Source organism: Lygodium microphyllum, chromosome 16 (genome assembly GCF_053477565.2).
Source record: "Lygodium microphyllum isolate KBCC chromosome 16, Lygodium_microphyllum_v1.1.10, whole genome shotgun sequence".
In the NCBI taxonomy this organism is placed as follows: Eukaryota; Viridiplantae; Streptophyta; class Polypodiopsida; order Schizaeales; family Lygodiaceae; genus Lygodium; species Lygodium microphyllum.
This window is the reverse complement of record NC_141150.1, coordinates 116,539,639-116,566,107: the sequence shown is the minus strand read 5'-3', so window position 1 is coordinate 116,566,107 and position 26,469 is coordinate 116,539,639. Positions and strand designations below refer to the sequence as shown.

Genomic DNA, 26,469 nt, shown 5'->3' with positions numbered 1-26,469 from the left:
GGACTCTCTGCCAAAACTGCTCATCGAGACACAAGCACTACATGGCTTTCGCCTCCTCCCTCTCATCCTCATCCCACTCATTCCATAGAGTAGACACTACCATGTGCTAGCGTAAGGCAGGACCGCACCTCATTAAGACGCTCCAAGAACAACCACATATAAGCAGAGCAAGTTGAAAAAGACTTCTTCAACTCAAGCATGTTATGCTCACAATACATCGCAAGCACCTTCACCTTCATTGTGAAGAAGGTAATAATTGATGTAGCCTTATGCACCACCCTCTTTATCCATTTGAGCTTCCCAATGTCCTTCATGAGCAAGTCCAAACAATGACTTCCACATGGAGTTCACACTATCAAAGGAAACTCGGCATCAAGCAAGCAACCCATGCACCGACAATTGGATGCATTGTTAATAACAACTTGCACCACATTTGATAGGCCCACCTACAACCACATCATACATGGAAAAATTCAAAATTATGATAAGAAAAGATTTAGGGGGACATGAATTAAAAATTATAATAATAAAAGTAACAACTTTAAAATTTAAAAAGACAATGTATACCTCAATGATAGCTTGCCGAATGCGGTGATAGATGAATGTGCCAGTCATTTTTCCTCCTCTCTTTTGCCAATGTCTACGGCCCGCAAAAAATATGTGGTGAGTAGACATAAAACGAGTATGTTGACATTGAATGCAAGATTGCACTCGATCACCATGTATGTAATCTCAATGTCCACTTGTTATTGCCTTTCTCTAAGAAAGGCAACCAATCCAAGCATATGACCGAGAGCGAGAGAGAGAGGGAGAATTGCATCTCCGGTGCCGCATGAGCCTCAAATCTTTGCCTTTTGCCAATGTCAAAGCTGGAAGCAGATGTGTAGTTGGCACCACCAATGGTGGAGGCCTCACCCGCATCAGTTGAAGATATGTCTACATTTGAGGCTTCCTCACGAGTAGACATAGGTGTGGGTGCCATCACCAATACACCACTTCCTCCTCCTCTAGGGGATCCCCCTATGATCTTGGCAAAAATCTCCTCTACAATGTATTGAGGGGTCACCTTGGATGCGGCAACTTGCCCCTCCCCCCCCTTGGAAAGATATTAAAGAAGCCGGATCGCACTACTTGTGTAGCGCTTCCCACAATACTTACATGTCCAATGGTGGAAGTCGGACTTCTTTGTGTCCTCCACATGGATGGCATGCAAGTTGAAGGCCTCATACTTCTCGCATGTCATGATACTAACGCGTCAAGGCAAGGCCCGATGGAGAGAAGAGAGTGGAGACTCATCACTCCGATCAACAATCACGATGATGCTTGAAGAGGGAGGGGATGGGAGGAAGAGGAGAGAGTGAGAACTTTAAAGGCTTGAAGACCTAAGAGGGATGGGATGGGGAGATGATGCTTCAAGAGGGAGGGGATGGGGAAACTTGGAAGAACAATGAAGAGGGAGGGGATGGGGGGAAGAGGAGATGATACTTGAAGAGGGAGGGGATGGGAGGTTGATGCTTGAAGACAAGAGGGTGGGGATGAGCCTTGAGGAGAGGGTAAGACTTGAGAGAGTATGCAAATGAGCCCCAAGTTCACAACCCGTCCATTTTCACCAAACGCTACCCCAAGCCCCCGCGAAAATGCGTCAAAATCATGCTGCATAACTGGTTTTTGTCTGCATGATGGGTGGAAAAAAGCCACCCAAAATCACGTACGAATTCGTTCGGTACCATACAAGTATGTATGGCACAAACCAGTCTGTACATCGTATGAAGGCAACTATGATCTCTCCTAAAGATCACCTTGTTTGTCAAAGGATCGAACAAACGACATGCCTTCACTTTGGAGGAGTAACCTACAAAAATCAAGAGATCTACAAAAATCAAGAGATCAACTAAAGAAGTGAGATTTCAGGATGTGCATGTACGCACAACTTCCAAAGACTCTAAAGTGGAAAATGACAAGCCAAGAGCCAAAAAATGCATCATATAGAGTCCTCTAAGGGATAGCCACAGTAAGGCACCCGTTCAGGATGTACACCAAAGTGGTAACAGCCTCAACCCAAAGGCACTCAAGGAGCTGTTGCGAACAACATAGAGAGTGCCATGTCTATGATGGTCCAGTTTCTATGTTCTATGACTCCATCTTGAGAAGGGGAGTTGGTAGAGGTAGGCTAGCGAGAGATGCCATAGTCTTATAGAAACTCAAAAGACTTGTGGGAGGTAAACTCGCCACCACTATTACTCCTCATGCATCCTACACAACAACCATTCTGATTATGAACTAGCAACACCCAAGCAAAGAAATGTGTCTAACTTATGCTTAAGAAAGTACACCCACATGAATCTAGAATGCACTATCAAAAGAAGCACAACACATCGTTCAAGGTGGCAATGGATGTCGATCCACAAATATCAACATGAATCAATCTAAGAAGCACCTCAGCTCTATGTGTGGACTGCTGAGGGAATGGGGTATGGTGTTGTTTCCTGAGTTGACATGCTTTACAAATATCTTGAGATAGCTTCAAGCATGGAAAGCCCTCAACCATTTGACGATGCAGCAACTCATAAAGAGAGTTGTATCCAAGATGTCCTAAGCGAAATTTCCAAAGATGCTCAGTGTCCATTGGCTCTCATGCAGTACAGCAGAGCACCAGCTCTATTCCAGCACTGTAGCAGAGTAGGAGAGCCCATTTTTCACTAAGTTTGGTGGTGATTGTTGTCTTGTAGCTTCTGATCAGACTGGTCAGACAGTGTGGCTGACCTGGCCTGCTTCCCGAGCACTGTTGCCAGTCTGCCTGTATCCTGGCTATCGCAAATGAAGCAGCACAAAGAATGTTATGTAGTCAGAAAGTGACTACTACATTTTTGTAACAAGTAGTTAAAACAAATTTTTACCATCTTGCTGAATCCCATAACCTCAAAAGGGTAACACATCAGTACAAACAAAATTAACATAAACTTTGTGTTCTCAAGAATATATTGTCCTTTATGAGACCAAACATCTCCATGTGTAGGTGCTGCCTAAAATTAAAATTAACATCCACCAAATACTACAAACTCTGAAGGTTTTCTTCAAGTAGCACATAAGGTTCTAAAATACTCACATTCACACATACATTTATGATCACCACTGCGAGTAGTCAACTTCAGTTGAAAACACAGGTCAGCTCACACTTTAATCAATCTTTCCCTAAACTATGTGGAGATAATCACATTGCTCTGCAAAAACATAAGCTGGCCAAAAGGATGACCTAAACTATGTAGTGCTTAGTAGTTCAGTATACAAACCTTTATTGTGCCAATCATAGCCTCCATCCAGCTCTCTGAAAGGGACTTTTGATGCACACTTGAAGCTAACAGCCAAATAAAATCAACTTCGCAAGTATTTCCCAGATGGTTTCGGTGACTAATCCACTGTAAGAATAATGAAGTTCTTTCAGAGACCATTATTACATTAAAAGCCCACTCAAAAAATCCAGAATTAAAATTAGGGACTGCAATTGCACTCAAAGGAGAACAACAAGGCAAGCATGATGGCATGACAGACACAGCAAGTTTAGAAACTCTTGCTTTAAAAGTCTAATCAGTAAACTTAGAATTGCATAGGCTTGAATAAAAGTCCATTTGACACGGCACACATGCAAGTCTGATGTAATCTCTCTCTTACATAGTGAGCATCAGCATCTGTATAACCACGGGCAGTTTCAAAGGATGACAAGAAACCCTGAGAACGCAAAAACTTATACACGCGACCACGCTTGCTTCCATTCCAATCACTGTGTTGGCAGCAGAGTGCTCAGCTATAAAACCAATAGACAAACCATCAGGAAATAAGAACAGATAAAAGAACAAGATTTGTACCCACAAAGGATCACCGGAACTGCACCGATTTTATTCTCTATCTTGAACTGCTGTAGACACTCCATGATCTTGTACACCTGCTCCAAAGCCCCTTGTTCAATAAAGTTCTACAGCTCACAGCCATCCTTTCTTAAGCAAGAAACTCCCAAAGAACACACCTGCCGCAGTCGAATGAGACAATAGCTGAAGTCATGGGGGAACAGCAGGTGTGTGTTCACAACTAGAAGCTCCAATTGTGAATTCTGACTTTCTTTACAATCCGGCACCCTCAACTGAAGATGAAAAATTTGAGCAACTCGATCACCACAGTCATTAAACACGAGCTTTTTATAGTTGAGGACTGTAAGTCGGTCATGTTTGATGGCAGTAAGGAGGCCTGCCATGTGTGACATAAACCAAATTCAGTCAAATTGGTAATAATCTTGAAAAATGTTCTATCCCATCTTGATACATGCAGTCAATCCATCACTAACTGAATATATACCGTCAAAACAACTACAGTCATGTTTTCTTGTTTTAGATGATTGTTTTCAGCAGTTAAAACTTTATAATAAAGCTTGTCATACTATCACAAAAACTACTTGTTGACTCAAACCAAGATTCAGAATGTGTGTATCGTTTCCAGTTTTTTCATGCACAGTCATTATCCTCATCTACTTCACTTGAAGGAAGTTGATCACTTGGTCCTCAAAAATCACAATGGTCAATGCAAAGCTTAGAACATAAGGATGAAGGGCTCAAAGTCAAGAAAATGTCAGTGTGTAGTGTTGCAAAGGTGGATGCACAGCCTGAGATGAAGAGTGAAATGTGTGTGTGTGTGTGTGAGAGAGAGAGAGAAAGAGAGAGAAACTCTGAAGAGAGTAAATGCTGAAGACTGAAATCTAGAGCAGAGTACGGTGGGTAGGACGTATAAACCTCAATAGACTTCACAATCGCTCTACCAAACAATTTATATGACCATGTGATCAGCAGCCTATAAATAGCCGACAAAATATCTCCAGTCGGCTAGGTAAATACGGTTGACATGCAACCATCAATCAAATAATTGTTGCCAAACCTAACCGTAGACTGCTGCTGCCCAACCTGACTGCACTACCCGCCTGTCTATTGACATGTGCTACCTACCTAACTTGTCATGAATCGCATGGTATGGGGGCTTGCTTAAGCTACTGCGCCAAACACACACCATATACACAAGAGAAAGCTCACTCAAGAACACAAGATGAGAGATGGAGTTTTCTTGTTAGTTTCTTCTTCTTCTTTTTCACATAATACAATGTACACAAATTATAGATAAGATACAAAATAAAGGAAAGTGGCCTAATAAGTCAAACAATGCATAACTGGCTATACTAATCAACTAACTATGCCAACTGTAGCTAGGTGCAACAAACTAAAAATAGTAAGTGATAAATCAATGGCCATGTGAGGATCATAATGACCACCGATGTGCTAAGTATAGATGTGCGGACCCATCTAGCCAGGCGGTCCATTATCAATGTCCGCACATATTGAGCTTGTCATCTCAACACTTCCCCTCAAGCTCAATCGTATCTCTGCAACTCCAAGTAAGCTTCAAAATTTTCGAAGCTTCTCTACACCCAATCCCTTTGTGAAAATGTCAGCTATCTAATCCTGTGTGCTAACATATAACAAGTCAATCTCTCTTGTAAGTACCTTCTCTCTCACAAAGTGGTAATGCACCTCAATGTGTTTTGTAATAGCATGGAACACTGGGTTCCTAGCTAGTCGTATGCTGCTCATGTTGTCACAGTGAATGACAACTAGATCATTTCCCTGTACATCTAAATCACCCAATAACTTTTACAGCCATACTACCTTACATGCTATCATAGCAACACCTTTGTACTCGATAAAGCAATCATAGGTTTCCTTTTGCTGCTCCACATAATTGTTGTATTATCAAGGGAAAACATGAATCTACTAGTAGACCTTCTATCAAACATATTACCAGCCCAATTTGCATCTATATATCCAAACACCTGTATATCCTTACCTGCCTCATAAAAAATTCCATAATGCAAAGTGAACTTCACATATCTCAATATGCATCTAACTATATCCAAATGAGGCTTTCTAAGCATCTACATAAACTAACTGACAAGGCCAACAACATAACTCAAGTCTGACCTTGTGATAGTTATGTAAATCAGACTCCCTATATCCTCCTGACATAGGGTTTCCTATCTTATCCCCAACATCAGTACTCAACTTCACATTTTGCTCCAATGGCATTGAAAGAGACTTGCATACTATCATACCATACTTGGACAACATATCTAAGCCATGCTGCCTTTGGGATAGTCATATACTATCATCACATCTCATCACCTCAATAACAAGAAACTAGCTCTTCTTTAAAAAGTCCTTAACTTCAACAATCCTACTCACTGTGATCTGTACCACATAGATGACTATGATAACCGAGCTTGCATCTCCCTTTCTCACATAAAGTCAATGATTAGCATCAAAAACATAAAAGCCAATATTGACAAAATACTCTTTGATCTTGTCATACCATGCTCTAGGTGCTTGCTTCAGTCCATAGAGTGTCTTTTTTAACCTACACACATATGTGGGATACTCTAAATTCTCGTAACATATTGGTTGCTCCATATACACCTCATTTTGTAATTCACCATACAATAAAGCATTCTTGACATTCATTTGCTGCAAACTCCAACCTTTGGCATACCAAAGCAATCACACATCTAGCCATTGTCATTCTAGCAATTGGACATGTCTCTTCATAGTCTATGTTGTATATTTGAGCATAGCCTTTTGCAACTAACCTAGCCTTATACCTGCTAATAGAACCATCTACATTATGCTTGATTTTGTAAACCCACTTACAGCCATTAGCTTTCTTACCCTTAGGCAATTAGACTAGATTCCAAGTTTTACTGGCTTCTAATGCAATCATCTCCTTATCCATTGCTATATCCCAATGAGCATGACTAACAGCATCCTCAAAACAAATAGGCTCAACATCCTCAACCACCTTTACCATGTAAGCATAATGATGAGCTCCATAACCTTCAAAACCAAAACTTTTAACAAGGTATCTGAGCCTGCAAGATATGCGTACCACTGGATCAATCAATGGAGCCTTTACATTACCATATGCTCTCTGTATACCTAGCTTTCTAACTAAAGAAATACCAAGCTCATCATCCAAACTCTCTGCCCCACTGAAATCTCTATCAAATCCTAAATGAGCATGACCAACAGCATCCTCAAAACAAGTAGACTCAACATCCTCAACCACCTTTATCATGTAAGCATAATGATGAGCTGCATAACCTTAAAAACCAAATCTTTTAACAAGATATCTGACCTTGCAAGAGATGCGTACCACTGAATTAATCAATGGAGTCTTTACATTACCATATGCTCTTTGTATACCTAGTATCCTAACTAAAGGGATACCAAGCTCATCATCCAAACTCTCTGCTACTGAAATCTTCATCAAATCCCAAATGACTAGAAGATGCATTATTACTATTCGACACTTTCTTCTTTCCTTTATTTTTACCTACAACACTTGTAGATGTACCTAAAGATGTGGAGCTACTCCTTAGTCTCCTAGACCAAGGGTTAAGTATAGATGTAGTACCATAATATTTCTGGTTCACTAAGGCTCCATGATTCTCGCTTTTCTTTCTATACATAACTATCATCATCATCATCATCATCATCATCCAATCATCACTACTAGACACATATCAACTACTCATCTCATCAAAAATAACATCTCTACTCACTCTCAACTCACCTGTGACAAAATTATAGCAAAGATACCCTTTCTGCTCTAAAGAATATCCAATAAAAATACACTTTTCAGCCTTTGGATTAAGCTTCTTTTGCAACTCATCTGACACATGAACATATGTAATACAACCAAACACTTTCAAGTGTGACATATCAGACTTCTTGCTTGCAAAGCATTTTTTAAGGATCATTCCATGAACTGTAGTTGTGAAAGTTCTAATAGAGCAATATAAATAGCTTCAGACCAAAAGCATTTTGACCTATTCTTTTCATCTATCAATACTTATACAACTTCTGCAATATGTCCATTTTTCCTTTTCACAACCCCATTTTGCTATAGGATATACCTACAAGTAAATTGTCTCTTTATTCCATGACACCTCAAAAAGTCACTAAACTCATTAGAGAGGTACTCTCTCTCTTTTTCTTCATGAAATATATATATAGCTTTCTTGAAAAATCATCAATAAACGCAACAAAATATTTGCTACCACCAAGGGATATGTTTTGTATAAACCCCTAAACATTTATATGCATAACATCAAGTATATTTCTACTCACATCTCTATCATGTGAGAAAGATTGCCTTACTTGCTTACCAAACCGATATATTTCATACACTTTATGAAATTTTACAAATCTAAAAGTAAGCAACCATGTAAAAGCAAACAATCATTCGTATTACATTAATTTTAGCATTTGTACATTTGTGTGTCCAATAGGTTTGTGCTATATTTCAATGTTTGCAACCACTTCTTTTCCTTTAGCATACATAGTAACATTTATAGTAAGAATTTCAATATCTAAAGTGAACATGTAATTAACTCTACTTCCTTTTGTGACGAATCTACACTTATCATTAAAGTCTTCTACAAAACAGCCTTTTGCATTAAATCGAATATGCAACCCTTCCTCTATCATTTGGCCAACAGACACTAAATTCTTAATAATTAATGGCACATGTAATACATCTGACATACTCTTAGTCCGGGTCATCATGCAAGAACCAGGAAACTTTTTGAATGTATAAAATTTGATGGCAAGAATCATCACTCGTCTACACATAACTAGAATTTTATAAATCCTACATCTCTCCAAACCATTCAAAACGACTAGTCATATGATTAGATGTACCTAAATCAACATATCATACATTATCATGTATTCTCTTTCCTGTAACAACATTCATCATGTGCTACATAACAAACTTAGTTTTGTCTCCATTCTGTTGTGAAGTCAATGCATACTTTTCTTGTTGCAATTTACCACTATGGATATCATTCTTCTTAGAATAACAATGGGCTGCAATATGACCTCTTTTGCCACAATAATAACAAACAATACCAAAATTACTAAAACCTCTGTTCTACCATCCGTCTCTTCCTCTAGAGCTCCCCTTGCCTCTAAAGTTTTCATAGCCTCCTAAAACCTGCATTTCACCCAACTGTCGATTTAACATGTTTTGCTGATTATAACCAACACGTCTCATACCATGGCCTCTTAAAGAGGATCTACCACATCCCCTTCCTAAACTTAAGTAAAATGCTTCGACCCGTTCACCACCACTTTCAGATGATTCACCCTGCATGTTGATCTATTCAGTGATCATGAGAAAGATCAACTCATCAAAAACTAAACATAGCTTTCGTTCATATACAAAAGTACAAAAGATTTTCAAACCTTTTCATTATTAAGACTACCCAAAGTAGATAATAGCAAATTATCATCATCACGCATTGCATCAATCGTTGCCAAAGCGTCTGCGATACTCCTCACCTTCAAAACATACTCATTGACAAACATTTTTTCTTTTTTTAAAGTATTGAACTCTTGCTTTTTTGTGCCTTTGTATTAACTAAAAACATATTTTTAAAAGTGGTCCAAGCTACATGTGAACTTTTTACATTTTTAATATAACCTAGCATAGTATTATCAAAGACTACAAATAGCTAATACATCACTTTTTTGTTATTTCCATTCCATTCTTTCCACACATTTAATTCATCTACAGTCGTAGAGGGTCACTTAGCTCTGGCTCCTAATCTTCACCTAAAACAAACTCGCAAAAACATTTTCCAATAAGGAAATTTGTTACACGAAACTTCCATGATGAATAGTAGTTCTTGTCCAACTTCTCAATGATGGGGTTTCCACTGTTCTCTACCATTATTACAAAATTAGTATAGAACAGTAAGCAAGTCTTCTACAACTTTTTACAAGTGCACAGCAATACACAAAGCAACCTTTTTCATTGAGTGCTCAATATTATATGTAATCTGCAACCTATCTGCAAATAAAACTTGTGTTTATTACCTGGCAATCCTGGCAAACATCTGAAAACTTAACAGATTCGAAATTTGTAACCTGTGCACCAACTTTCGGTCAATACAATTGAAATCGCAATATACCCTAAAACTATTGTCCACAACCTTGAGAATCTAAAATGGAGCCCAAAACTACCTTAGATGGCCAAAAAAGCAGCGGAAAAGCTCTAAAGGTCATCTACAGAATATATGGTACTTTGCTCACATACCAAATCTCATAGCAATCTAAGATTTTCACCCTGCCCTGCTTCCAATGTCTCCACAAGCACTATCCAAGAGAAAGTGAAAGAATGGAAGAGGTTCTTATCTATTGCTTGCTTGCTCGAATCCTTGTTTCTTCTCCTTTACTTCATCCTTTAAAACTAGCCTCTCAATGGTGCCACTAATACCATGTCATAAATCACGTTGTGGGGGGATTTGCTTGAGCTATTGCGCCAAACACATACCATCTACACAAGTGGAAGCTCACTAAAAAACACAAAAAGAGAGATGGAGGACAAAACGTTTTCTTACTAGTTTCTTCTTCTTTTTCACACAATACAATGTACACAAAATATAGATAAGATACAACATAAAGAAAAGTGACCTACTAAGTCAAAAAATGTATAACTGACTATACTAATCAACTACACTATAACTATGCCAACTATAGGTAGGTGTAACAAACTAAAAATAATAAGCGATAAGTCAGTGGCCATGTGAGAATCATAATGACCACCGACGCGCTAAGTGTAGATGTGCGGACCCATCTAGCCAAGTGGTCTATCATCAATATCCGCACATATTGAGCTTACCATCTCAACATAATAGTCTAACCTGCCCGACACTGCTTGCCTAATGGGCTATCCACCTATCCGCTACCCATACAAAAAACGAGCCTCTACCAGAAAACTATATTGACTCGAATCAAAATTCTAAATACGTGTCGTGTCCAATTTTATCAACGTGTTAGAGATGTCTTTAAGCTTAAGTGGAAGTTGATTGCTTAGGCCTTAAACTTGGAAAAAAAGTGTCAAGCCAAACCAAGATTTAAGAAATGCTAAAACTCACTTCAAATGATGTTGGGCTGGGAAAGCCATATTTAGTGTTTCTCCATCAGCTATGAGAAGCTTGCTCCAACAGGTTGCAAGCTAGGGAAGGCATTCCCTTGTGTATACAAATTCTTGAAAAGCATAATGCCACCGCTCTGCCATACATCACGTATGCACTCATGTAGCTACATGCCAAATCTAAGCTAATAAACGGATCTTTTTCTTGGGTCGAGGAGACCAAATATAAAAGAACATACACACCGCTTCCTCTCAAAAACGCCCAGCCACCAAATTTGAAACCATTGAAGTCTATCCTTGCAACGCAACTAGAAGAGACTACCAAAATTATCTTCAAAGAGTTGAATGCAAAGAATTCTCACTAGTAATTTCCATCCTAAGTTATTTCAAGGAATGACTAATGGTTAACATATCAAAGTTCGAACATTGAGTAAACAAGGAAAACTAAAAATGCAACATTTACTCAAGAAAACTGATATGTCTGTAGTTTCTTAACGCCTAATAGTCAAGCATTATACTTTCCCATAATGTAACCAATATGGCCCTAGGTCATGTCTAGAAAAGGGTGATGATCTTGATTGACACTCATATAGGATAGCCCACGAAGCCCACCCATGAAACCAATTATAGCGAAGGATGATCCTCTATATCCTTGAGGACATAGCCATAAATTACTAAAATCAGTTTTTCTTCTTTAATAGGGTGGTAATTAACCTGATCAAGCACTAATTATAGCAAGATTAAAACACATGTAAACTAAAAATACAAATTTACCACTTAAAACTTAGACAATGGGCAGCCTATTGGCCCCAAAACTGGCGCCGGTACTTCTTTATCTTGTATTGCAATCTAGATGGAATACACTAAGAATCCTTAAATTTGCTTTACTCTTCAATTGCTTCTTCCTGTCACAAATGACCAACAAGCCTTCAAACCAACTTGCCCCTTGATTTGCTCAAGGAATTGAGCTTCACCATGCTTCTTCGGTGACAAATTCAACCCTAAATCACTATTGGAAAAATGGCCTCTTGAATCTCCTAAAATCTCCCAATTTTAATGACTGAAATTTAAGTCTCTAAGCCTTCAAATCTAAGCACACTTCTCGAGGTGGCTATCAAAATCTCCACCTTCCATGGCTAAAATTGTTGGAATTCATTGAGGAAGTATGAGAAATGGCTGGAATTTGAGAGAGAATGTTGTAGCCACAAAAAATCAAGAATTTCATTGCCAAAAACTATTTAGATCAGCTATTGCCCTGTGTTGGAGTGCATTTCCTACATTCCCCTACTGCCAAGAGGCCTAAAATGGCTGTCGCAAGTGCCGTCTAGCAGCCTCCCCAATTGTCACCTATTGCCTGGGGATCCTATGGGGCTGTGACCTTCTGGTTCAAAGCTTGCCGATGGTTGTTATAGCCTCTAAACTGCATGTGCAGCCTTCTCTCCCCATATCTCAGCTCCTACAAACTAGAATGAGCTCCTCCCAACCTCCCATCAACCCTTCTCTACACCTGCATGGGCAAGTTTTATCAAGTGGCAACCTTCCTAATCCATGTTCCAACAATTTCTTGCATTATTAAACTAATTTTCAGAATATTACTTCTGGAAATTAATTTAATGATTATTTCTTGCTCTGAAAAATAATCTGATCAACCAACAATTAAATTGGCTAGGCCAACTTATTACCCAAGTATTCCAAAGCACTCATTAGCCCCTGGACAAGCATTAAATAATTAACTCTTGCCCAATCATATGTCATTGCTAACACTTAAGGCTAATTAAGTGATCTAGACCAATTTCGATACCATGCACCACTTAGTACCTGTGAAACACAACTTATTATAACTTTTTCCATTGGCACCAACTAATATCTCAAGATCCTACGTCCCACATTGTAAAGTAACTACCCCCTTGAAATCCTTGCAATCATCCTCGATTGCACTACAATGCATCAAAGCAAAGCATATTACACTGAAATTTCCCAACACCTATAGCTGATATCCTCATCCACCTTGCGTTTCATCTGTGTAACCACTACCTTGGCATCACTTGGAGTTTGCGTTTTTGACCCAGACTACTGCTAACTTGACTATTCAACACCTTCTATGGCTGTGTTTGCTGTTTTTCTCTCTCCTCTACTTATCTGACTGATCCAACTATCCACAACTGTGTTTGCCTACTTCTACCAAATAACTATAGTGAGTGCCTTGCTACATTTCAAGATCCATCAAAGTCCAACACTCTCTCCAACTCATACTCTCTACCACTCCAGTCCCCAAGGGGCTCAATATTCTTCAGACTTCATTGCATAGCATGTTTACTACATGAGCATTGTATTTATTTTAAATTCATTCAGTTTTTAATTCATTGTATTCATTGTCTGTAAGTTACCCTAACCCTAACTATGTTCTTCTATCACTTCTATGTTAATCAAGAATTGATGTTGATTTGTCCTAATGTGCACTCTACAAATGTTTATCAATAATTACTTTGATCTTCTCCCTATTAAGGTGAACTTGAGTTTTGTTGTGAAATTTTGTGAATCTCTCTCTCTCTCTCTCTCTCTCTCTCTCTCTCTCTCTCTCTCTCTCTCTTACACACTCGAGTATGAAAAATAAAAGCCTAAAAGGACAATGTGCTCTAAAAGACAATATTTCTTTCTCACGCTATAGGAGTTATTGCCTAGTAGGAGCTCCTGGTCTAGTTGTCCTCAGGTAGGTAGGTAGTTTAGACAACCACTTAGGATAACCTCTTTGATAGTTCTTTTTAGCTTGGTCGTGTTGGAACAATTAGTTAGTGACTAGCTTTGGGCTTTCTATCAGCTTATGCTAGGCCTACTCCTCATGGATTTCATGCCTTGGTTTTTCCAACTTCCCATACATTAAATTTGAAAAGCTTAGACTATCAAAAGTAGCATCTCAAATAAAATAACCTAAATACTGTTGTACGATTGTATTTGAGTTTCTATGTTAGGATATTTCTCTGCGTTAGGGTATCTCTTTGCACATCAATCATTACATTCTTTTTCCCATCTATATACATAGTCATCAAAGAAGGTGCCCGCAAATGCCTTATGTAGCCTGAAAAGATATGACCCATCATCTAATTAAATGTGGCAAAAGCATTCAAAAGTCCAAAAGGCATGACAAGAAACTCATAAAACCCAAACGATGTCCTAAAAGCTATCTTTGGAGCATCCTTCAATCTAATGTGGATCTGATGATATCCACTTTTTAAATCAACAAAATTGAATATTGCTGCCCCTTATAATCTATCTAAGACATCATTGATCCAAGGGATCAATAATCGATTATTTATCGTGATTTTGTTCAAAGCACGATAGTCAATGCACATACACCATAAGCCATTCTTTTTCTGTACCAAAAGTACTAGAGAACAAAAGGGAGATGAGCTAGGCTAAATCAGCCCTTTTTCTAACACCTCATTCACCAACTCATTATCTCCTCTTGAGCTACATGACCCTATAAGGTGGCTTATTAGGAGAACTACTTCTAGGAATGAGATCTATACCATGATCTTCGGGCCTTTCAGGCAATAGTTGCTCTAGAAGTGACTATGAAGAGTAATCAACAAATAATTACAGAAATGAAATGCAATCCCTTTTCAAGTTAGACACGTTCCCAACATTTTTATTACCAACCTTATCCTTATTGAAAACTAGGTATGCTGAAATGTGATTTTTCATTATTTTAAAAATGGCAACGACTGATACAACAATGACAAATTTTCCTTTCAATTTTGCATCCAATATATGAGCCTTGCTCTTATTCTGAGTAGTGATCACTTTAGCATGGGAGTCAATCATTGCATGCACATAATGGCACCAAGGCATACCAAAGCAATACATCATAACCCTCAAGCGGTGTGAAACCAACCTTCCTTCTTGGAGAGGGTGGTAATTCCCTGATTAAGCACTTAATTACAGCAATCAGCAAATAAACATACATTGAAATGCGCAATTTGTCATAACAATCTTGGACAATAGACACCCACTTGATCCCAAAACTGGAGCCATTTCTGTATTTCTTTAACTTTAATTGCTAATGGATTGAGTATAAGTTGAGATTCCACAATCTCCTTTGCTCATCCAAAAGCCCCTTGCTATACATATAATCAGCAAGTAATTTGGGCCAATTGCCCCTTAATTTTCACCTAAGAATTGCACAAATGGACCCAGCACTGGCCAAATGTTGCCCAATTCACAATGGATGGCCTAGCATCTGAAATCCTTGTCAATTCCACAAATTTCAAGTGCTAATTTTAGTGTACAATACCTTTTGTTGGCACGGGTCTCAAGGTGGCTGCTAAACCCTAATTTTTGCAAAAAATTAGGGTTTACAACAGAGATCTCTCTACTAACTACTAAATTTAGCTGAGATCTACTCAAAATGGCTAAGAAATGCTAAGATCTCCTAAGAATGGGTTGGAGAAGGTGAGAGAAAGCCAAGATGAGAGAGAAATCTAATTTTCTTCACGAGAAAACCCTAAGTTCTGCCCGTTGCTTGCTCCAGCCTGCATTTAATTACCTTGTCACAACTTTTGCCTTTGACACCCACTACATCTTCAAGGTCCTTGACTTGTTACCATGAAATAACTACCATGTGCATTATATGTGCTAAACAACCTTGCACATTTGATTAATAACTTAATCAAACGTTATCAGCAAGATTAAAGCATCTCAAAATTTCACGTCCTCGTGATAAGATGCATGTCTTGGTATATGGATCCATTTCCCAAGCATCTCTTTCTTCTTGAGTTCTTTGTGCAATGTTCTTATTTGCCTTGCAGCTTTTCTTTTTTCACTTTTCTCGTGTTGCACAATCTATTACAATGTTTCTTATGGTTCCATTGTTGCATCCACTTCTAACACCAACCATACTTGGATATATACTTCCGACACCAATCATACTTGGATACTCGCATCCACTTCTGACACGAGCCATTCTTGGATACATTGGATCTTACATTCCATGCATTAGTTGTTACATACCATAACGAGTTGTGCCATACATTCCTGTATGCGATCCTTGACCCATCATAGCATGAAAAATAGTACCATCACCAAAGTATCTTGGCTGCCTCTCACACTTGCATGCATGCCTTGTTATCCAAAACCGATTGGATAAACACTGCCAAGATGGCCTTGCATTTGCATATTTAGCCCCACTAGCATTAATTGCTTTTGCCCATTACCAATCTTTCGTGCAACTTGAGGCTAAGATGGCTGCTCTTTGGGAGTTTCTTGCTACCCCAAAGCCTTTGAGGATGACATATTCTTCTTGCCCTTGTTGTCCTTCTTTGGAAAATTCAAAAATCTCTAAAATTGTGGATCCTTAGCCAACCACACAAAGATGTCAACTACTGCCCTCAACCAAGCCTTTCATATTCTTCACTTCTTTACTAGTCATTAGCATCTTGTGGCCTAGAAGGACACATTTCTTGGTCAATACCCATACTTTCTTCTTGTTGTTCATAATGCGAACCGGCTCCAAGATTAGGCATTGCATTTCTCCCTTCATTATGTGCATTTTCAGATTGAGATGCATCATCACTGCTTAATCCCATCTCACTGTAAGAAGACATCCTTGCTGTAATTGCTCGGCTGAATACAATTTCAGCACTAGATCAAAGCTTCTAACCTTGAATCACATGCCTCAGACCCACCAATTTAAGGGAGTTAATGGTGTCCCTATAATGGAACCATGAAACCAGCCTTCCTTCTTGAATAGGGTAGTAATTAAAGCAAGATTGGAATCCACATAAACTAAAAATACAAATTTGCCACTTAAACTTGGACAATGGACAACCTATAGGCCCCAAAACTAGCACCCCTTGCGATATTTCTTTATCTTGTATTGCAATCTGAATGGAGTGTTGAGATGTCGAGCTCTACATGAGTTGGCATTCACTATGTGCCTTGGTGATATGGCACGATATTATTCATTGGCATCTTAGATAACTGACATGAGGATATGCCAGTGATTCTACAATTGAACTACGTCCACGCAGTCCATCCTTGGTTATGGCACATTTATTGTGCCACCTCTTCTCTCCTAGTGAGTTCACACTTAGTTACCGCATGTACATACATTGTGGTACTTTCATATTACTCTTTTATCATGTTGTAGACTTAGTTCCTTTGTGTGGAAGAAGAAGAGGAAGATTTCAGCCCTATCTCTCTGTGTTCTCAAGTCTCTATTGCTTTTGTGTGTGTGCTCTTAGTCTCTTCACCTCTCTCCCCTCTTGTTTGTTTTCATGGTATCAAAGCCGTCCCACAGTTGCACGAAGCTCAATTGAAAACTGAAGTAAAAGCGTTGGAGCATGAAAGCAAGCAACAAGTAAAAAGATCTTCCACCTTGTTTGATTTGCCTTAGGTTATAGCCGCAAGAGGTTCCTGAGGCTGACAGGGTTGCAATCTCTGATTGTAGTGAAACTTGGTGAGCAAGAAAAATGGTGTATATATTGCAGAGGTGCGATTTTTTACATTTTGAGGTCAGTTGGACCTTCGTTTTGGACCTGTAAGTGGTCCCGACAATAGTTTTTAGATATACTATAGTTTCGGCAGGACTCCGTGTTTAGTTGTGGTGCACCTGGTATCAGCTTACTTGCAGATTGCAAGTTTTCAATTTTGTCAAAATGTCTGACAACTTCAACCAGATTGTTAGTGAGAAGCTTGATAAGAATAATTATCATGCATGGAAGTTCAAGATGGCAAATTTCTTTAAGGGCAGAGGTTTTTGGAATTACATTGAAGAAAGCATGGCAGTGGCACCTTAAGTTCCTGCACGAAATGCTACTACAAAACAGTTAAAGGCTAAGAAAAAATGGGAGCAAACACAGAGTAAAATATTGTATTGGCTGTCTATCAATGTCACAGATAGCATGATGGGCTATTTGTAAAAATCTGAAACCCCTGCTATTGCATGGAAGAATTTGGTAAGGCTATTCGAAGTACATACAAAGGCCAAAAAGTTGCAGCTCGAGTCAAAGCTAAACCAAGTGAAAAGAGGGAACCTATCCATTAATAATTATGCCTTGAAGATCAAGAGTATTGTGAAAGCTCTTGGATCTTTCAGTGTGGTAGTTGATAATGATGATGTTCTACTTGCATGCTTAGATGGACTTAGAGATGAATACAAGAGCTTTAGGTCATCTATGAATACGAGGGATGACATCCCTAATTTTGTAGACTTGATTTCTATGTTGATACTTGAGCAGAAGAACCTTGGCTTAGATTCCTCTTCTTCTCAAAGCAAAAACAAGTCTGAACAGGTGTTTTACTCTACTACCAGAGGTAAAGGTCATAACAAAGGTCAAGCTAGTGGTCGTGGTCAAGGTTATGATACACAACAAAATAGAGGAGGATAGTCCTGAGAAAGGGGAAGCCAAAGAGAGCAAGCTGCAGAATCTAATAGACAACAAATTTCTGGTGATAACAAAGTGTACTAGCATTGTGGCCAAAACGGCTACATTTTTTAAAATTGCTTCAAAAAGAATGTTAAAATTAGAAATGAAAAAAAGTGGCAACGTAGCTATGCATCCAGTAGTAGCAGAAACAATGATAACAAAAGTAAACATTTGTTTGTCATGTAACACTTTATGAATACTATGGCTGATGATGGTTCATCAAAGAATGATGTATGGTATGTAGATTCAAGTCCCTCTAACCACATGACCTCTCATGGAGAATGGTTTAGAAAGATGCGTAGTTCAAAGTCTCTAGCCTATATGAAGACTGGGGATGATATACCTCGTCCCATTACTCATGTTGAAAATGTTTCTTTGAGTATGTAGAATGGCAAAACTAAGTGCTTGGCTGATATGCTGCATATACCAAATATTACAAAGAAAATTATTTCTGTTTGTCAGATGGTAAAGTTGGAATTACAAATTCGTTTCACATCTGATGATTGATATGTAAAAGATCTAAAAAATAATTACATGTTGATTGCAAAAGAAAAACATCCTAGCAGATTATTTACTCTTGATGTAAGTCTACCTAAAATGGATTTTGCCATGTTTACAAAAGGTTCAAATGTTGGAGTTAATATTGAAATTTGGTATAAGAGAATCGGTCATGTGAATGTACAGCAGCTGAAAGACATGCAATCAAAATAGAATGTGGATGGCTTATCTAAGTTTAGAGTTGATGGGATGCACAAAGTATATAAAACAAGTCAACTTGGAAAGCAAGCAAGGCACGCGTTTCCACATGAAAAGCATGTATACAAGAAGCCACTAAAATTAATACATTCTAATGTGTGGGATCCTACAAAGACCGCAACTTTGAGTGATTGCAAGTATCATATTTTCTTCATTGATGATCATACTTGCAAAGTATGCATTTACTTCATACATAAGAAAAGTGAGGTGTTCACTTACTTTAAAAGCTTTAAGGCTTTGGTTGAGAATGAGGCAATGCTGCATATTAAATGTCTAAGATCAGATGGAGGGGAAAAATATCTCTCCAATGAGTTTTCTGATTTTTTGTAAAAAATTGGTATACAGAGCTAGTATACATATCGATGTACTCTGTAGCCAAATGGAGTTGCTGAGTGAAAAAACACGTATATTGCAGAGATGGCTTGTGCATTGATCTCAGAAAGAAACTTACCTCATTACTATTGGGTTGAAGCAATTACTATTGTTGTATATATTATAAACAGAACGCCTACTGCTACAGTACACGGTATAACACCCAAAGAGAAGTTTACGGGCAAAAAGCCAAATCTGTCCCATTTGAAAGTATTTGGATATATAGCTTATGTGCATATTCGTAGTGAGTTGCGCAGTAAATTGGATCCCAAAGCAAATATATATATATTTGTTGGACATTCTCTTGAGCAAAAGGAATATAGATGTTATAATTTTGTTACACATGAACAGAGAGTTAGCACGGATCTTTTTTATGAAATGAGTAGCTAGTATAGTAATGTGCAGAACGCGGTTGGGATTGATGAGCATGAGAGTGTGGTTGTGCAGAAAATAGGTCTGCAGTCACAGACATTGAGTGAACCATAAGAGTCTCCTAGTCATAGTTCTGTTCACAGACCTTTGAGTGGCAGATTGATGTCACAAGTTACTCCACCAAGTACGTCACAAATGTCAAGAAAATGTAAAGAGAAAGTTGGGGGCTCACCTATTGTATCATTAGGCTTCTCTCATTTTGATATTGATTTAGATGGCTCTGAGCAGAGCTTGGATGAGAAGTTTGGGATTCCATCTATTAAAGCACCTGGTGTGTATAAGGCACAAGAGGATGCTAAAGCACCTAGTAGTGATTCAGGTCCACACAGGTCAAGTAGAGTAAGAAAGCCAATGCATCGATTAACATATGATAGCTATATAGCTCATCTCTATGCATATATGGCTAAGGTTGTGTAGAATATGGAACCCACTTATTTTAAGGATGTAGTGGGTAATGAGCATTGGGATCGTGCTATGGATAAAGAAATGGTTGCACTTGTAGATAATGACACATGGGAGTTGGTGCCCTTATCTGAAGGCAAGAAAGCTATTGGCTACAAATGGGTTTACGAGGTTAAGTATAAGTCAGATGGATCTATTGAGCACTATAAGGCATGACTTGTTGCCAAAGGGTATACACAAACTCATGGTATTGATTATGAGGAGACTTTTGCTCCAGTGGCTAAAATAGCCACTATAAGGACTCTCATAACATTGGCTGCATCAAAAAGTTGAATCATGCATCAAATGGATGTTAAGAATGCCTTCTTATAGGGGGAATTGCAAGAGGAAGTTTATGTCGAGCAGCCACCTAGTTATCTGAATGAGAATTATCCAGATTATGTATGCAAGCTTCATAAGGCCTTGTATGAGCCGAAGCAAGCATCTAGAGCATGGGATGACAAAATTGCAAAATATCTTGTCAACATTGGATTTCGTGAAGCACAGGCTAATCACTCACTCTATGTATAAGAGTGATGTTGGCATAGAGATAATCAAGACTCCAGAGGGTATATGATTGTCATAGAGAGAATATGCGTTGGATATGTTGAAAAAGTATGGTATGGCTGATTGCAAGCCTATTTCTATACCTTTGGATATTAATGCTAAGCTGAATATACATGATGGTGACTTGATTGAGAATGTCACCATGTATTGGAAGATTATGGGCAACCTAATCTATTTGACAATCACTAGACTAAACGTAAACTACACAGTTGGTTTGGAGAGTCAATTTATGCAACTTCTACAAAAGCCACATTTGGATGCAATGTGACACACATTGCGCTATGTTAAGTCCACATTTAACTATGCCTTGTTCTATAGTACAAGTGTACCATTGAGCTTGCATGATTACGCACATATAGATTGGGCTAGTAGTATTTTAGACACGAGATCTACCAATGGTTTTATGTTTTCTTTTGACAGTGGTGTTGTTACTTGGAGCAACAAGAAACAACCAACAGTTGCCTTGTCCGGTACAAAGGCAAAGTAAAAAGGTGTTATAATTGCAGCATGTGAGATAGCTTGGTTACACAAGCTACTTGGTGATTTGGAAGTGCAGGTGAACAAGAAGATTATCAACTATTGTGATAACCTTAGTAGCATTTAATTGGCTAGAAACCCAGTGTATCATGTGCAAACCAAACACATAGAGGCCCATTATCATTTCATTCGAGAGCGGTTTTTGGCAAGTAATATTGACTTGGTTTATATCACATAGAGAATCAAGCTACTAATATTTTCACCATGGCCTTGGAAGCTGAGAAGCTTCAACCCTTCAAGACTAGTGGCACAATATTATTCACTGGCGTGTTAGGTGGCCGACATAAGGATATGCCAATGATTCTACAACTAGACTATACCCACGTAGTCCATCCTTGGTTATGGCATATTTATTGTGCAACCTCTTCTCTCCTAGCAAGTTCACACTTAGTAACCACATGTACATACATTGTGTTGCTTTCATATTAGTCTCTTATCATGTTGTAGACTTAGTTCCTTCGTGTGGAAGAAGAAAGAAGAAGGAGAAGATTTCAACCCTATCTCTCCGTATGTTCAAGTTTCCATTGCTTTTGTGTTTGTGATATTGGTCTCTTCATCTCTCTTCCCTCTTGTCTGTTTTCGTGGAGTACACTGAGAATCCCTAAATCCGCTTCACTCTTCAATTGCCTCTAGCTATCACAAATGACCAGCAAGCCTTCAAACCAACTTGCCCCTTGGTTTGCTCAAGGAATTGGCCTTCACCATGGTCCTTGGTGATGACAGATCCAGCTTCAAATCATTATTGTTGAATGGCCTCTTGAATCTCCTGAAATCTCCCAATTTAAATGACTGAAATTCAAGTCTCTAGGCTTTCAAATCTAAGTGCACTTCCCAAGGTGGTTGTCAAAACACAATTTCTATTGTGAATTTGGATTTGCAGCAGATTCATCAAAATCTCCACCTCCCATGGCTAGAACTACTAGAATTCTCAGAGGAAGGATGAAAAATGGCTGGAGGATGAGAGAGAATGTTATAGAGAGAGAAGACTCAGAATTTCATTGCCAAAAATTGATTAAATCAATTACCGCCATGTCTTAGATTTCCTGCAGTCACTGCCAAGAGGCCTAAAATGGTTGTCACCGACCCCAACTTGTAGTCACCACTGGTCTAGCAGCCTCCCTAGCTGTCGCCTGCTGTCCTAGGGTCTTATAGGGCTGTCGCCTACTACTTCAGGGCTAAGCCGATGGCTGTTACAGCCTCTAAACTGCATGTACAGCCTTCTCTCCCTCTCTCTTAGCTCCCACAAACTGGAATGAGCTCCTCCCAGCCCACCAGCCTTCTCCCTACTTGACCTAGGCAAGTTTTGCCAAGTTGCAGCCTTCTTGATCCATTTTCCAGCAATTTCCTGCATTATTAAATTAATTTTCAGATTATTATTATTTCATGCTCAAAAAAATAATCTGACCAGCCAACAATTAAATTGGCTAGCTCAATTTATTACCCAAGTATTCCTAAGCAAAGAATGAAGATTTCACATCCTAGTGACATTTACCACCACAATCATGAGAAGTGAACTTCAAGTGAGGCCATGAACTTCAATGGTTTGGTCTCCAAGACTTGAACCACATTTGAAGCATATTAGACTTAGATCTAAGAGGGAGGGACCCTAGCACTACATGGCTAAAATTTTCATTCCTACGCATCTCCTTGTTGATGTGATCTTCTCAATTGTACTTGAGAACTTGGTTCTTAATATCCCCAAGAATATTATAGCCTTCTAATTTGTTAATTGAAGAAGAAGAAGCATTCTTTCTCTCCCCATGATAACACATTCCATGGGATGATTATAATCACCTCATTCAATAATAGCAGTGAAGGGTCAAGTTTGCACACTAGTACATCAAAGGATGACCATCCACATTGACAACTAGGTAAGGCACTCCTTTCTATTTACAAATTCTTGAAGAGTATCATGCACCTCTTGACCATGCATCGTGTATAGCACTCATGTGGCTGCACACCTAACATAGGCTAATAAAAGGATCATCCTATAGGTTCAACGCGACAAGATATAGAGCAAAGAATATGTCTCCCAAATTGACAGCATATCCTTGCAGCTAGAAGAGACTACCTAAGCTATCTTGGACAACTGGAACACCAAGAGTTGTTACTAGTAATATCCATCCTAAGTTATTTCAAAGGAACCACTAGTGGTTAACTTATCAAAGTTTGAACATCAAGTTACCAAGCATATGCTTAAATTATCTCAAGGAAATTTGCATGTCTACAATTTCTTGATACTTAATAGGCAAGTATTATGTTCTCCCACAGTCTAAGTAGCATCCATACAGATCACAATTTACACACCATCCCCTCTATTATTGGTTCGAACCAATTTGTAGGTCTGGTAGCCTGCACGAGCCAAACTTTCATCATACAATTGTACCAACTCATCATTTCCAAGCCAAAACTCCTGCAGCAGAAGGAAAGCAATGTGAAAACATAAGAGCAATGTATGAATACAAGTTAGCAGTATGTGAAGATATGTAGACAGACATTCTGCAATGTCACTTTATTTTCAGCACAGCATGTGCTTGCCTGCAAACAAATTATGGATGACCCATTTATCAAAAGCATCTCAAGAATTCCTTGATTTCTATTCATCCAGCAGTCGCGAAACTGACTTTCTCGACAACCCTGAGAAACAAAGACAATACAATTTTGGTGAGAGTGGAGAAAATACTGATCCCAGATTTTCTACCACTGGCAATAGACACTTCTCAAAAGAAGCAAGTAAACATAGGTTGTGTTCGATCTATCATTTTAGAAATACACTTTGTCAGAATGCAATCCTTGCCATTTCTCAGCCCAATCAAAAATCTGTGCAAAGCTTGATAAATACCATAATTCACTCTTCAATGCAATCCTGCCAAACCATGTATCACATTTGTTATGCATCCTTTTGACACACCAATTAATGCTGTCGACACATGCACCTCATTGTTGATGCGTTTGTAGATGGGTGCCAATATGTTGAATGTAGTGCAAGATAGCACTGTATCTGCAATGGATGAAGCAGGAGCGTTTGATTGTGCAATCGAGGGTTCTTGCCGAAAGCAGACAGCACGACCAGCTGGAATTGGACAACGTTTGCCGACATGTCTACTGCCCACAGCATGAACAGCTGGAATAGGACGATGTTTGCCGACATGCGTTTGGGTCGTGCGACATATACCTATGTGTGTTCCATGATGACAGGTCTGATAAGGCTGAAGATGTTCTGCATCCTTTGAGCTCCTGCCGAATTGCTGATCGTGTTCCGAGGCAGATTCAGGGTGCTTCAAGGAACAGTGGACTGATTGCAAGGGTGGGAAGGGAGCCATGGCAACCTTCTGTCTATGGGCGAGAATCCTTGCAGTTGTATAGCATGAACGGCTCTGTCTGAGGACATGGAACGGGGCATATGAAGCCATTCTGGCCGAGTTGGCATAGTGGTCCAAAGGTGAGCAACCATCAGAAGAGACGTGAAAAGGCTGCAGAAGATGCAAGGAAGATGCCCACATCAGTGAAAGGAGGATATGAGGCAGATGCCACACAGGGCACTTGCTCTCTTTCCTCAACCTCCCCTTCTTTTCCTCTGTTTGTTCTTCTTCTTCTTTCTTCTTTATCTTCTTTTATGATTTATGATTGCAATTCGCCCTTTCTGCCCTTTACCCCCTCCTCTCTCTCAGTAGATTGAGGGATAGACACAGAACCTGATAGCGAGAGAGAGAGAGAGAGAGAGAGGCACTGATGGAAGATCTTTGCTTGGATGCTGATGATCTTTATTGGTCTAGATATGAAATTAACTCTTCAAAGCATATTGGATGGATCCAGGGAGGGAATCAGATGCTTATGATTGATCCCTGATGCTGACGATCTGTCCATGAATTATTTTCTATTCCTTCAACATCGTTCCGCTCGTTGATTGAGAGCACACAAACAATTTCAATGTTTTTAAAAATTCTATGTCAAATTTGAATATTTAAATTCGTCGTATTTGACTCCGAAAATTCAGTGCTCCGAATAAAATAAAAATTCCTAAAAGGTGGAAAACCTCTCCGTGAAAATTTTCTAAGGTAAAATGCCTTTATTTAAAGGTTTTTATTCCAAAATCCTTCAAATTTTAAAGTTTTCCTCACCTATCCCTTTTAGTTTTAGAGGTCAATTTCAAAATTCAAAGGTGCAATTATATTAATCTTAGAGGTTTTCCACTATGAGTCATATTTTGAACCAAAAATCAAGGTTCTAAAACGGTTATAAATGTAAATTATACTTAAAAGTTAGACAAAATTTTTCAAAGCTCCCAAATTTTGTTACATTCTTTAATGTTCTGGTTAGGCTTCCACGATAAAAAGCCACCTCTCAATATGGTTTCCCTTTCCTTAATATATTACATCCTTTCTCCAAAGAAGAATTTGCAAAAATGTCATAATCCTTCTAGATTTAATATTAAAGAGCCTCTTTGCACGAAAACGGTGCTACAATTAATGATGGATTTTCTCCACCACTCTGGCACCTTTATGGGCACAATTTAGCAAATCCACCCTCAAAGGTTAAAGTTGAGAGTGAGAATATAGTTTCGACAAAGGTGGTAAACAAGAAACTATGCCCTTGTGCAAAACCCTTCAAAGTCCTTTGTGTTTTCTACCAAAAATTTTCCTTGGTTTCCATGAACACTAATCTAGATTATCATCCACATCTATATTCTATATGCATGATAATTAGGCATATATTTGTCTATATCTATATATAGATCTATAACTATATAAACTTATAATGGACCATCTTCCAAACATGAACCCAAACATGTACGACAACTATATAATAATCCCAAATGTCTCTCTCTCTCCACCTACTTGCATTCTCCCAAGTCGCACAAATGCTAGCTCTCTCTCTCTCTCTCTCTCTCTCTCTCTCTCTCTCTCTCTCT

General features: G+C 38.8%; 1 protein-coding gene across 1 annotated transcript in view; it reads right to left on the bottom strand.

Moving 5' to 3' along the window:
- The window catches only part of LOC148023280 (putative calcium-binding protein At1g02270), a 41,469-nt gene extending 16,065 nt beyond the window's left edge, over positions 1-25,404 (bottom strand). Inside the window, exons 1-7 of the mRNA XM_087696318.1 lie at positions 24,494-25,404; positions 24,096-24,194; positions 23,865-23,970; positions 4,022-4,239; positions 3,864-3,940; positions 3,670-3,778; positions 3,291-3,416 (exon numbers count right to left, since the gene is read on the bottom strand). Coding sequence (XP_087552444.1) covers positions 3,291-3,416; positions 3,670-3,778; positions 3,864-3,940; positions 4,022-4,239; positions 23,865-23,970; positions 24,096-24,194; positions 24,494-25,060 — 1,302 coding nt within the window. The 5' untranslated portion in view covers positions 25,061-25,404. The remainder of the gene's footprint in view (positions 1-3,290; positions 3,417-3,669; positions 3,779-3,863; positions 3,941-4,021; positions 4,240-23,864; positions 23,971-24,095; positions 24,195-24,493) is intronic.
- Between the last annotated feature and the right edge of the window lie 1,065 nt (positions 25,405-26,469).